Source organism: Vespula pensylvanica, chromosome 14 (assembly GCF_014466175.1).
Source record: "Vespula pensylvanica isolate Volc-1 chromosome 14, ASM1446617v1, whole genome shotgun sequence".
NCBI lineage: Eukaryota > Metazoa > Arthropoda > Insecta > Hymenoptera > Vespidae > Vespula > Vespula pensylvanica.
The window spans coordinates 4,651,603-4,663,564 of NC_057698.1; the positions used below are offsets into that span (position 1 = coordinate 4,651,603).

The 11,962-nt window shown below is 31.9% G+C and overlaps 2 protein-coding genes across 2 annotated transcripts; one reads left to right on the forward strand and one right to left on the reverse strand.

Moving 5' to 3' along the window:
- Positions 1-1,056: 1,056 nt before the first annotated feature.
- Positions 1,057-9,087, reverse strand: LOC122634090 (acetyl-coenzyme A synthetase). The gene is made up of 11 exons (XM_043822683.1): positions 8,549-9,087; positions 7,459-7,674; positions 5,254-5,449; positions 4,915-5,146; positions 4,673-4,790; positions 4,403-4,595; positions 4,174-4,329; positions 3,844-4,011; positions 3,568-3,757; positions 1,534-1,779; positions 1,057-1,291 (listed from the first exon to the last, which is right to left on the reverse strand). The coding sequence occupies exons 1-11, from the start codon at positions 8,635-8,637 to the stop codon at positions 1,095-1,097; spliced, it is 2,001 nt and encodes a 666-aa protein (XP_043678618.1). The 5' UTR covers positions 8,638-9,087; the 3' UTR covers positions 1,057-1,094.
- On the forward strand, positions 1,896-3,572 carry LOC122634091 (enolase-like). Its single transcript, XM_043822684.1, has 3 exons — positions 1,896-2,496; positions 2,551-2,921; positions 2,999-3,572. The coding sequence occupies exons 1-3, from the start codon at positions 2,102-2,104 to the stop codon at positions 3,541-3,543; spliced, it is 1,311 nt and encodes a 436-aa protein (XP_043678619.1). The 5' UTR covers positions 1,896-2,101; the 3' UTR covers positions 3,544-3,572.
- Positions 9,088-11,962: the final 2,875 nt, after the last annotated feature.

The window sequence follows — 11,962 nt, forward strand, 5'->3', positions numbered from 1 at the left end:
AAATTTTCTTCATTTATTTTCTTTCTTAATCGCAAGGCTAACGCAAAAGAGAAGTGGATCGACTTTATCGATAAATTCTGTTAAAACGACGGTTAAATACTTTCTTATGACAGTTTATATATATTGTTGTTTTTTTCTTTAGTGTATTTTTATTGCTAAAGAAAGAATCATATTTATAACGATTATGTTTCTATTTGGTTTCAATAAAAAATAAAAAGTTGAACTTTCAGCGGACTACTTTATTAAATGTGCAAAAGAAGACCTTTTTTTTTAAAGAGCGTAACATTTTGATATAAGATATGAAAAGAATGCTACGTGGTGATTCTTTAGTCTTCTTAATGAATTAGAATATCGATAAAGGAAATTAATCATAATCACAACGATGACAATAATAATAATAATAATAATAATAATAATAATAATAATAATAATAATAATAATAATAATAATAATAATAATAATAATAATAATAATAATAATAGCAATAACAGTAGTAGTAGTAGTAGTAATAATAATAATAATAATAATAATAATAATAATAATAATAATAATAACAACAACAACAATAATAATAATAATAATAATAACGATATTCGATAAAAATATTTCTACGCTTACAATGTAACAATAATAGTAGAAAAAATACCATCCGAAAATAACCATTTTTACTTTTTTTTTAACTAAAGAGAGAAAACATTGTTCTTCAAAAATAAATCCCGTTCATCGAGATAGTACAATTCATATATCTGTATCTGAAGCCCGTGTTATACATGTACATATAAGGTTAATTAATAATAATAACAATAATAATAATAATCATATTATTATTATTATTATTGTTATAATAATAATAATGATAATAATAATTATATAATACAATAATAATAATTTAACTATTAATAACAAACAAAAAAGGATAAACAAAGAATTGTAAAAATATTCTAGAAGCTTCAACAATATTTGTTGTATAAGCTTTTTAAAAGCTCTAAATATTTTTAGTAAGCTTTTTTATTTTTCAATTGTGGCAACAAAGACTACATATATATATATATATATATATATATATATATATATATATATCATTTTTGATTCCTTTAAACTTGTGGCCTAAGTTGGAAAAGAAGATCAACAATAGCCTCGTCGGCCAGAGTTGATACGTCACCGACATTTTTATCACCAGCCGCGACCTTTCTCAATATACGCCTCATAATTTTACCTGACCTCGTCTTTGGCAAACCAGGTGCATGCTGAATGACATCCGGTTGGGCGAAAGGTCCAATCTTTTCTCGCACTGTTTAAAAGAATGTGCATTCTATTATTACGTACATATGTATGTACAGAAATTTAGTATAAGAAAAATGAATAAGATATATATCAATAAGATATAATCAATAAGATGTATATATATAGTAAATATGTGCACCATAATTTAATAATATTAGGAATAATTTTTATGGTGTTAATAACGGAAAAAGAAAAAAACAGAAAAATACAAAAAAGAGAAAGACAATAAGAATATTATGAAGAATTCACCTCTTTGCTTGAGTTCATCTTGCAATTTCTTTTCAAATTTGACGCCTTCGTTAGGTGTAATAAAACAATAAAGACATTGGCCTTTCACAGGATGAGTTTTACTAACTACCGCGGCTTCGGCAATCGATGGATGACCTGCTAAAACGCTTTCTACTTCTGCCGTAGACATGAGATGTCCAGAAACATTCAACATGTCATCGATACGGCCAGTTACCCATAGGTAACCGTCGGCGTCTCGTCTGGCACCTATAAAAAAAAAATCAAGATATTCAATAGAATTCGAATTACGATAAATTTGATGTTTTCTAGGCAGCTAGAACAAACTCATTTTGACAGTCAATTGTTAACGGAGCCTACCATTCGATCCATAAAAAAACACATTTTCTCTTTAAATTCAAATTAAAAAATATGTTTTTAATTAATAACATGTGATTATTTGAAAAAAATTCAAATTTCATTCAGATCGTTTACGAAAATTACCGAAAGTATCTGATGTACTGTGCTCATACCATAGCAATCGATCATTTCTTAAAGACGTGAAGATTCGAAGGTTAAAAATAAAAATAAAATGCCGATTCAGAAAGTGAAGGCACGTCAAATATTCGACTCAAGAGGAGATCCTACTTTAGAGGTCGATCTGATTACGGACGTTGGTCTGTTCAGATCATCTGTACCGAGTACATTAGTAGTAAATCCTAACCAAGCACAAGAAATCAGAGACGGAAATGAGGCAGCTTATCATGGTCGCTCAGTCTTTAAGGCCGTCGACATAGTCAATAATGTGATAGCACCGCAGTTATTGAAATCGAGATTAGAAGTTTGTCAACAAGTGGAGATTGATAGTCTCTTGAACAGATTAGACGGTACTGAAAATAAATCAAAATTAGGCGCTAATTCGATCTTGGGAATTTCTTTGGCATGCTGCAAAGCTGGTGCAGCAAAGAAAGGTCTTCCGATTTATAGGTAGGAATATTTCTTATCAATATTTTATTTTATATAATTAAGATGATTTTATAGGTACATCGCTGAATTAGCAGAAAATAGTGAACTGTATTTGCCAGTACCATGTTTCAACGTAATCAGTGGTGGTAAACTCGCCGGTAATAATATACCCTGTGAAAAATTTATGATCCTACCGATAGGCGCGGAAAGTTTTGTTGACGCTATGAAAATGGGTAACGAGGTTTACCGCGTTTTGGAAAGGAAAATTGCTGAGGCCCAAGAAGTACAGTTGCCACTATCTGTTTGCGACGATGGGGCTTTTGCGCCACTTCTCGAAGACGATAAGGATGCTTTGACTCTTATAGACGAATCGATAAGAGATGCTGGATACGAAGGAAGAATTAAAATCGCATTAGATATGGCGGCTAGTTCATTTTATAAAGAAGGTTAATTTCAACAAACATATTTACTTTAAATTTATCTTTATAATTTTCTTCGTACTTTTATTTCATTCTTTTCGTAGGAGGTTACGATTTAGCCTTTAAAACCGAGGAATCTGATCCCGACGATTATATGGAAGCCGAAACATTGAAGGAACAGTATGTAGATTATCTCGCCGAGTATCCATCCATCGTCTCGATCGAAGATCCCTTCGATCAGGAAGATTGGGAGGGTTGGTTGACTCTAGCCGATCAAGAAATCCAAGTGGTCTCGGACGATTTAACAGCCATGAATATAGAAAGAATCGAGGAAGCGATAGAACGACAGATGGCCAACTGTATTGTTCTGAGAATGTCACAAATCGGTACAGTTACCGAGGCAATTAATTGTGCCAGAATGGCAAGGATCAATGGTTGGGGATACGTAATTGCGGCTGGACAATGCGAAACGGAGGACAATTTCGTAGCTGATTTCGCCGTAGGCTTGTCCGCGGGACAATTTAAGGCCGGAGCACCGTGTAGAAGCGAAAGAACAGCTAAATATAATCAAATCATTAGGATCGAGGAAGAACTTGGAAAGGATGCAAAATACGCTGGGCTCAATTTCAGAAATCCTCTCGCTAAATAATCGACCGTACTATTATTGACTTACCATCGCCCGTGCAATAATATCCGTGAAATCTGCCGAAGTAGGTATTTTGAAAACGTTGATGATTCCCAAAGAGAGTTCTCATCATGCCTGGCCAAGGCTGTCGAAAAACGAGATATCCTTCTCCTTCGCCCTCGATCACGTGACCATCTTCATCCAATAATTCTGGTAGCACTCCAAAGAAGGGAAAGGCCTGTCGCGAACGATTGTGCAATTTTAAAGACGACCTTTATCTACTTTTCAATGCTAATTAAAATCAATGAAAATACTCCAACATACCGCTGATCCTGGCTTCATTGGGGTCGCACCTGGTAATGGCGTGATGACATGACCACCAGTTTCCGTTTGCCAGAATGTATCTACGATACTACAGTTGCCATGACCAACTAAGTTGTATAACCACAACCAAGCTTCGGAATTTATCGGCTCGCCGACCGAGCCGAGAACCTGCAAAAAAATTCTTTTTTATCTTTCTCGCAACTGGATAGATATTTTAAACTTTATCAATGTTATCTAATATGTCAGGATTAAAAATGGTAGATACATTTTGATAGCGTTAAATGTATCAGAAAACGTTAGATATTATTATACAGGTATATCATAGTTTACCTTCAAACTAGACAAATTATGCTTCTTTACGAACTCGTCCCCAAATTTTATGAGCGATCTGATCGCGGTTGGAGACGTATAAAATTGAGTGACCTTGTATTTGTCTACGATCGCCCAATATCGATCGTTTTCGGGATAAAACGGTGTACCCTCGAACTGTTTGTAGAAACGTTATAACGTAATTAAGATTCCTAGTCGCTTAAAACATTGAGAAAATGCTTTTACTCACCAGGACCGAGGTTGCACCATTAGCCAATGGGCCATAAACGACGTAAGTGTGGCCAGTAATCCAACCGATATCTGCGGTACACCAATAGATATCTCCAGGATGATAATCGAAAACATACTTGAATGTTGTTGCCGCGTAAATCAAGTAACCTGCCATTGTATGAAGGACTCCTTTTGGTTTACCAGTAGAACCGCTATCAATGATCATAAACATCAAAAGAGTTATTTTCATCGGTATGATCTGATAATTAAAGGAAGATTTGTTTACTACCTGGTATAGAGAATGAAAAGTGGATCTTCCGCGTCCATCCACACTGGCTCGCATTTACTTTCCACTTTCTCCATTTCTACGTGCCAGCAACAGTCACGTTCGGAATTCCAGGATCCAGCTTTCAATTAATCAAAGAATTAATTTCTTCGTTATACTTTTTTATATTTTTTTTATTTTAAGTAATCGATTGTATAAATATACATACATTCATTTAAAAAAAAAATGAAAGAATTATTGCTTACTGCCATTTTCGTCCAAACCAGAACGTTTGTTGCTCAGTCTGGTCGAATGAGAAACAACTATACATGTCTCAATATTGTGACCATGCGATGCAACTTTTTCTATAGCGCTATCGCAAATATATTTAGGAAACAATAATTTTTCTCCTCTCTTGGCTAGATTAACAGTTATGAGAATCTTTGCTTTGGCATCTAATATACGTTCTGCCAAGGCATCGGACGAGTATCCTGCGAACTAATCATCTTGGTGAGTTCGTTGAAGGAAATTTCTAGGATCAGCTTGAAGCTATGATAATTTGGATAAATTCCTATTATTTATTTAAGATCGATCGAGTTACTCACGACTACGCAGTGAACCGCACCGATTCTTGTGCAAGCCAACATCGCGATAGGAAGCTCGAGAATCATTGGCATATAAATGACCACTCTGTCGCCCTTGGTCACTCCCTTCGACCTCAGTACGTTCGCAAATTTGCATACTTTCGCTAGCAATTTTCTATAGGATATTTTCGAATGGTCGTTTGGATCGTTACCTTCCCTGCAATAATATGTTATATAAGTAAAAAAAAAAAAGTAAGAAATAAAATGCACAAGTACAAAAAAAAAGAAAAAGAAAATGAAAAAAATAATTAATTTTTAATATACTATTAATCTAATCACTATCTCCATTAATATTTGTCGATAGTTCTGCTCAAATGAATTCAGTTTCGTGGTATTGACGTAATAGAGTCAAAGATCAAGTTGCTTAGTTATGTATATGCTTAAAATCGGCTTTATTATTTGAACGTATGAATTTTTTTTCGATATAAGACTATACCGATAAATATTATTTCAATCTATCGAAGATCGTTCAAATTGTATCATTTGGACACTTTACTTATTCATCATCGAAGTCATTTGTTCGGTTGTTACAATACATCGATTTCTATTTTCGACCACGTCGCAGATCACGCAAGCGTATAAGTAATGGCATCAAAAGAATATACATTCTGACCGAGGACTGTAGCAATGAACCAATGAACCTGACATTGACCATCGTCGATCAAAGATCGGAGAAAATCTTAAATAACAAATTATTACCTAACGATACCTTTAAACAGATATATATTAGGAAAGATTAGGAACGTTAAAACGTAATATTATCAGTCGTAATCTTTAATTTGATAAGACCACAAACTATCATGTTTCATAAACCTAAATTGCAATTATCTATTGATAGAGAACGTTACTATCTTATAGGAAGAGGAAATAAATGAGAAAGCGTAGATATCCTCTTAAAATTCAAATAAATTCAATTAAAATTGTAGTATTCGTATTTATTACTTTTCTTTTTTGTAATATTCTTTCTTATTACCATTTGAGAAGCTTTCGTATTTTCCTATTTTTAATCAACGTTGTTATATCACGTATCGTTAACCTATTATGCACTATATTGGAACATTGTGCTCTCTTGGTCAAGGAAAATTTTTTTATAACTGCGAAAAATCACGTTGTACAAATGATTTTTCAGTTTTTTACTTTTATCTATAGTAATCGTTATATATATTTGATATGTCAAATAAGATTGTAACGAAAACAATGAAGACATCGTGAGAAATAGAAATATATATTTTATTATTATAATGTGAGTATTATTTTATCATTTGAGGAAACAAAATACGTCACGTTCATAAGATTTGATACATTTATTTAAAGTCAAGATCATGAATTTTTTATGATCCTTTCCTATGGGTGGTAACCTTTGGGAGAAAAAATGAAACATAGGGTCTCGAAAAAGAAATTATGATTCAGGATACGAGATTTCGCTGTGGAATCAACGGATCGTACGATAACGTTACGTAATCGTACCATACTCTTGGAACCAATCAGCTTTATGAAATTTGTTAAGTTAGAACGAACAAAATAATAATGTCAGAATAAAATTTTTTTTTCTTTTTTTCCTGTTTTATTTTTTTTCAAACTTATCAACGCGAACGCACGAAACATTTATTTTCCCAATCACATACGATCGATATAATCTTCGTTCTGAGACATCACGTTGAAATGTTCGAAGTTTGAACGATTGGAATATATTAGCAAAAAGAGAAAAGAAAGAACAAAAAACTTTCCTTTTCGTAGAACATTCGAATGACTTGCGTCTAACAACGGTGGATATACTTTACATGACAATGAAGCACGTAGTTAGATACAGACAGGGATTCTCAAATTTGACATCGTCCAAAAGTTCAATCGTATATATCGATCGTATTTTTCCTCGGTTATAATAGTTGGGAGCCTTTTCGTTCTCTAAGCTCATGTCTAACCACGTGGTATATATTGGATATCGCGTTAAAATAGACTCGTCCTATCATCTCACTTCTATAAAAGGGCTTTCGATTGTTTCTTTTAACAACAAATTCTTTTCCTTTTCTTTCACGGTTCGAATCACTGAAATTCTTTTATTCGATTACGTAAATAACGGAGAGGGTCAATGAACTTCTTATCGATTTTTCTATTTAGTAAAAATCGAGAATGGCCTTTGAAAATATTATCAGATAATAATCTTACCAATGAAATGCTATTTCATCGCCTTTGTTATCGTTTACGTTCTTATCGAGTAGGTTGAAACTGATATTGGTTTTGGCGCCTTCCATCCATTTAATAAATATTTCGCCCTTGGACACGTCGAAATTGTAAGAAAAAAACTTGTCATCCGTCGCCGGTGTTTCCCAATAAAATTTGTTCGCGATTTCGCTCCAGAACTTAACTGGATTCTTCACGGAGCTAAAGAAACATTTTTAATAAATACATTTATTTAAAATGAAATCAAATATAATGAAATTATTTGAAACTTTATGCTGGAAGATCGATCTATCGATAATTATTTTAATCAATAATAAACATATGTAAATAAATCAATATATCTACGACACTTGAACAGATATTTTCTTCCCCACAGTGTCGCATCTATTGGATCAATAACAGTTTTCAATTTTCATAGATTTCTTATTCGGGAGATGTGGATATTAAATAGAAAATAATTATACAAATTATTTTACTATAATGCATTCCTTATTTTTTACATATAATTACCAAGAAATTGTAACGATGTAATAATAATTGTCCCTTTAATTATCTAAGATTAAACTTTACATTTGATTGATCCAATCGAAAAATAAAAAAGAATAATGATTGAATAATTCAATCGAACATAAAATGAAGATTTTTAATTTTTAATTTAAACAATCAAACAATAATTATCTAAGAGATCATACTCTCTTTTCGATAATGTTATTTTCAAACTATCAAGCAAGTTTGTTATATAAAAATGACTTAATACTTTTATGATTCATCCTGTTTAGAAAAAAACTATATATAAATAGAAATGAATAAAAGTATTGATATAAAAGTCAAAAAAAAAAAAAAAAAATCGGTGATAAATCATATTTATGAAATTTGAAATAGACTTGGCCTAGAATCGAATCGCGCATGCGTCTTTAAAATCCATAAGAGCCATCGAGTTCGATCGAATTCCCCTGGCATCCCTTCTTTTGTACCTTATTCTTATTCATCCTTGACCCTACCTTCTATTCTCCGCCCATTGGATCCTTCGTTATAGAAACGAAATGTTGAAAATAATAAAGCTCTTTTCACTCACTTGTTATGCATCTGCCTGTATTGTTCCATACTCGAACAGTAAGCATTTCGCGCCAGCTCACGATTCGGATGGTATATCCTGTCTGCCATTTTTGAAATAAGTCTTCTCTTTGAACGTATCGATCCTTTTCCCTGTCTTAGACGTATCTTCTTTGATATTTTTTGATTAGAAGATTCTTCTAATTCGTCGAGATATCTTCTTTCTTCCCTTTTCTTTTTCGTTCTTTCTTAATCGAATTATAATTAATTAATAATGTTTAAATATTGAAACTCTTTATGAAAATTCATCGGCCGATCAATATTATGAAAAATGAAAGAAAAGATAGTCGTATCGGATTTGAAAAAGTCCCAATCGAGTCGTAGTTTCGTTATGATCGAATAAGATTTAGGATGGATATTAAGGATAAGATCGAGATTACGAATGAACGAGGAAAAGGAGGAGGAAGTACACGGCTTTTAATCATCTGCACTTCACTCTCTCAGACTTAACCGGTTTGGCTGATAAACCACGACTGATTCCGCGACGTTAAACAGGAGAGAGAGAGCTCTCGCACTCGTCGTTATTGAAGGCCGCATCGCAAAGCGAAGTGGGGGAGCTCGAGGAAGGGATCAGCGAAAATGTCAGGAGCGTACAAATTGTGCGTTCGAATGTTTCATTCTACGAACGATTAACTTTTTATCTATCTAATCTTACTCATTTCTTTCATGACCTACATTTTTTTCTTTTTTCTTTTTAATTATATCATTAAACATATTTTTTACATTAATTCGTTCCTTTGGAATAATGCACATTACAATAAATTCTTTTCTATTCTTCCTCATCCTTCCTCATTCAAATCACCCATCTGATTGGACTTCAATGCGTATTTTTACGTCATTATAAATTAATATTTTCTCGCCGAATGCACATATCTTCATTTCACTGCATTTTTGTCCGTGATAATTTATGCAAAGAAAATTTATATAGCCTTGTTTGCGTTTTCATGGGAACTATATAAATTTATTCGCAAACGTAAGAATGTCATATTCAAACGACATTTATCGTAAGAACATGCTATTGTTTCGTAACGAAAAGATAAATATTTTGTAACGACTTGTTTAGATTATACGATAACACATCCAACATACAAACACACACAGATTAAAAGAAATATTCATTTCAATGTATCTAATTTTACGTAAGGAAGATTACAATATAAAAAATTAATAAAAACGAAAAAGAAGAAAAAAGAGAAAAAGAAAAAGAATTATTACAATATTATTAAAATAAGCAAGGAAATAAATAAATAAAATAAAACGATAATCCAGAATTAAGAGCATGAATTAATGGCTCAATTTATGAATCATCTCGAGGCCCCTCTGTCTTTTGATGCACCCTTGAACATAAAGAAGATCGATAAACGCGCATACTTTCTAATTCTATTCTGAATATCTTTCTTCTGCTTTTCTTTCATCCCTTTTATCTCTTTATTCATGTATCTATCATTTATTATCATACTATATCACAAAGCAGCATATTTGCATCAATGTTAAGATATCAATTTTATATTTATGTTTGTAAATGATACATTTTTACCATTCGAATAAAATATTACACTTAAATATACTATCTTTCTGTAGTAGTCAATATGATTCTGCGTTTGGTTTTACGATTGTAATTCAGTGATTAGTCAAGGACTCTGTTACTTCTAAAGGATCGCAGATATGTATGCATTCTAGTATAGTTCTGTTCTATTAACGATCACGATATCGATCAATTTTGATCTACGATTGAGACAAAGTAGCTTGGATTGATAAAAATCGATCAAAAAATCGAAGGTCTGACTTTCTATTTTTTTAAATCTTTCTTTTTTTTTTAGGGAAAACTTTTTTAAGAATATTTTTTAATACATATTTGAAAGCTAACTGAAATGATAAAATGATTTTATATTCATAAAAAAAAAGGAACAGTCAACATACATCATCGCATGTATTGCTTCTTTAACTACCCATCATCGCATGCTTCCTGTATCCTATTGACGACTTTAGTCACTCATTAAAATTTATAGAAAATTTGTGATGTAAGCATCTCTACGGTTACATTCTTGTTTTGAAATTTTTCAAGTAAAATTATTATATTATTAAACAAATTTTTTTTTATTTTCATTATTCCAATATGTGCATTTATTTATATTTTCTTATACATTTAACTCGATACAACTCGAATAAGAAAATAATAATTTACATGACCCGACAAGGTATCAAATATTCTGTAACGATAAAATATACGTTTGGTTCGTACGATAAAGTACAATTAGTCTGCACTGAAGTGCAAGTTAAAGATAAATTACTGATCGTACCAATGAAGTCGATAATAATATCTACAGTCGATAACGAAAGATATTATTAAGTCGATAAGTTAAATCTTCATAATCGACCACTGCTATATCAAAGCACGTATTTATCGACGTATTATGTATAACGAGTAATCTTACTCAAGGGGTTTACATGTAAAATATTTTTTTTAGATAAATACTGAAGTTTAATTAAAATATTTCACATATTATATTCTTTATGATATTTTAACACAATCATAAATACGCTGATATTTTTATTTAAATAAATTTCTATATTTTTATAATTTCATTTTAATTTCAACGTTCTCGTTGAAATATTTTTCACGCAAAACTTGCAATAGAAAAATATGCGTAGAACATTAATCGTATAAAATAACGAAGACAATGAATATTCCATAGAGCGTAACGTATACTTAACGTTTAATTTCATCAATTTCAATTGGCTTCCAGGCAAAACATTTACACGTAACAATCGGAGATAAGGATGACTTAAGAAGGGGATACGTCTAAGAAGTATGAGGAAGGACGTTCTAAGGAATTCTTTGTTAATTAACTTGCAAATTACTGATCATTTCAAAAAATAAACATTCACATTTTTAATTGACCGGTCAATTTCACGTATAAAATATTTTTATAATTAAAGAAAAATATTTTTTATAATAACATATCGTGTTTAAAGAATACGAAGAATAATTTAAAAAAAGGAAAAAATGCAAAAAAAGAAACATTTCAAAATTGAGTAGACCAATGTGTATTATCGTAAAATTCTACGCGGGGGTTGCGTGTTAAGAAGTTACCACTATAAACGCGAAAGATGACCTCGGCCAACTTCTTTGGTATAATATTCGAGCAGTGCACCCGAGGTCTTCGACCATTCGCATTTCGTGGTTTGCTTCGCAAGCTCGCTGTTCCCATAACCCATTCTGCATACAAAGTATCGTCGATTGCTGCTATACTCGATAACTTTTTTCCCTTGATTTTTAATTAACAGGTATCTCACGTATGCGATAGCTCTTCTCTTCTTCTTCTTCTTCCTTTTTTCTGTTTCCTTTTTTTTCTTTCTTTCTTTTCTATCGGCC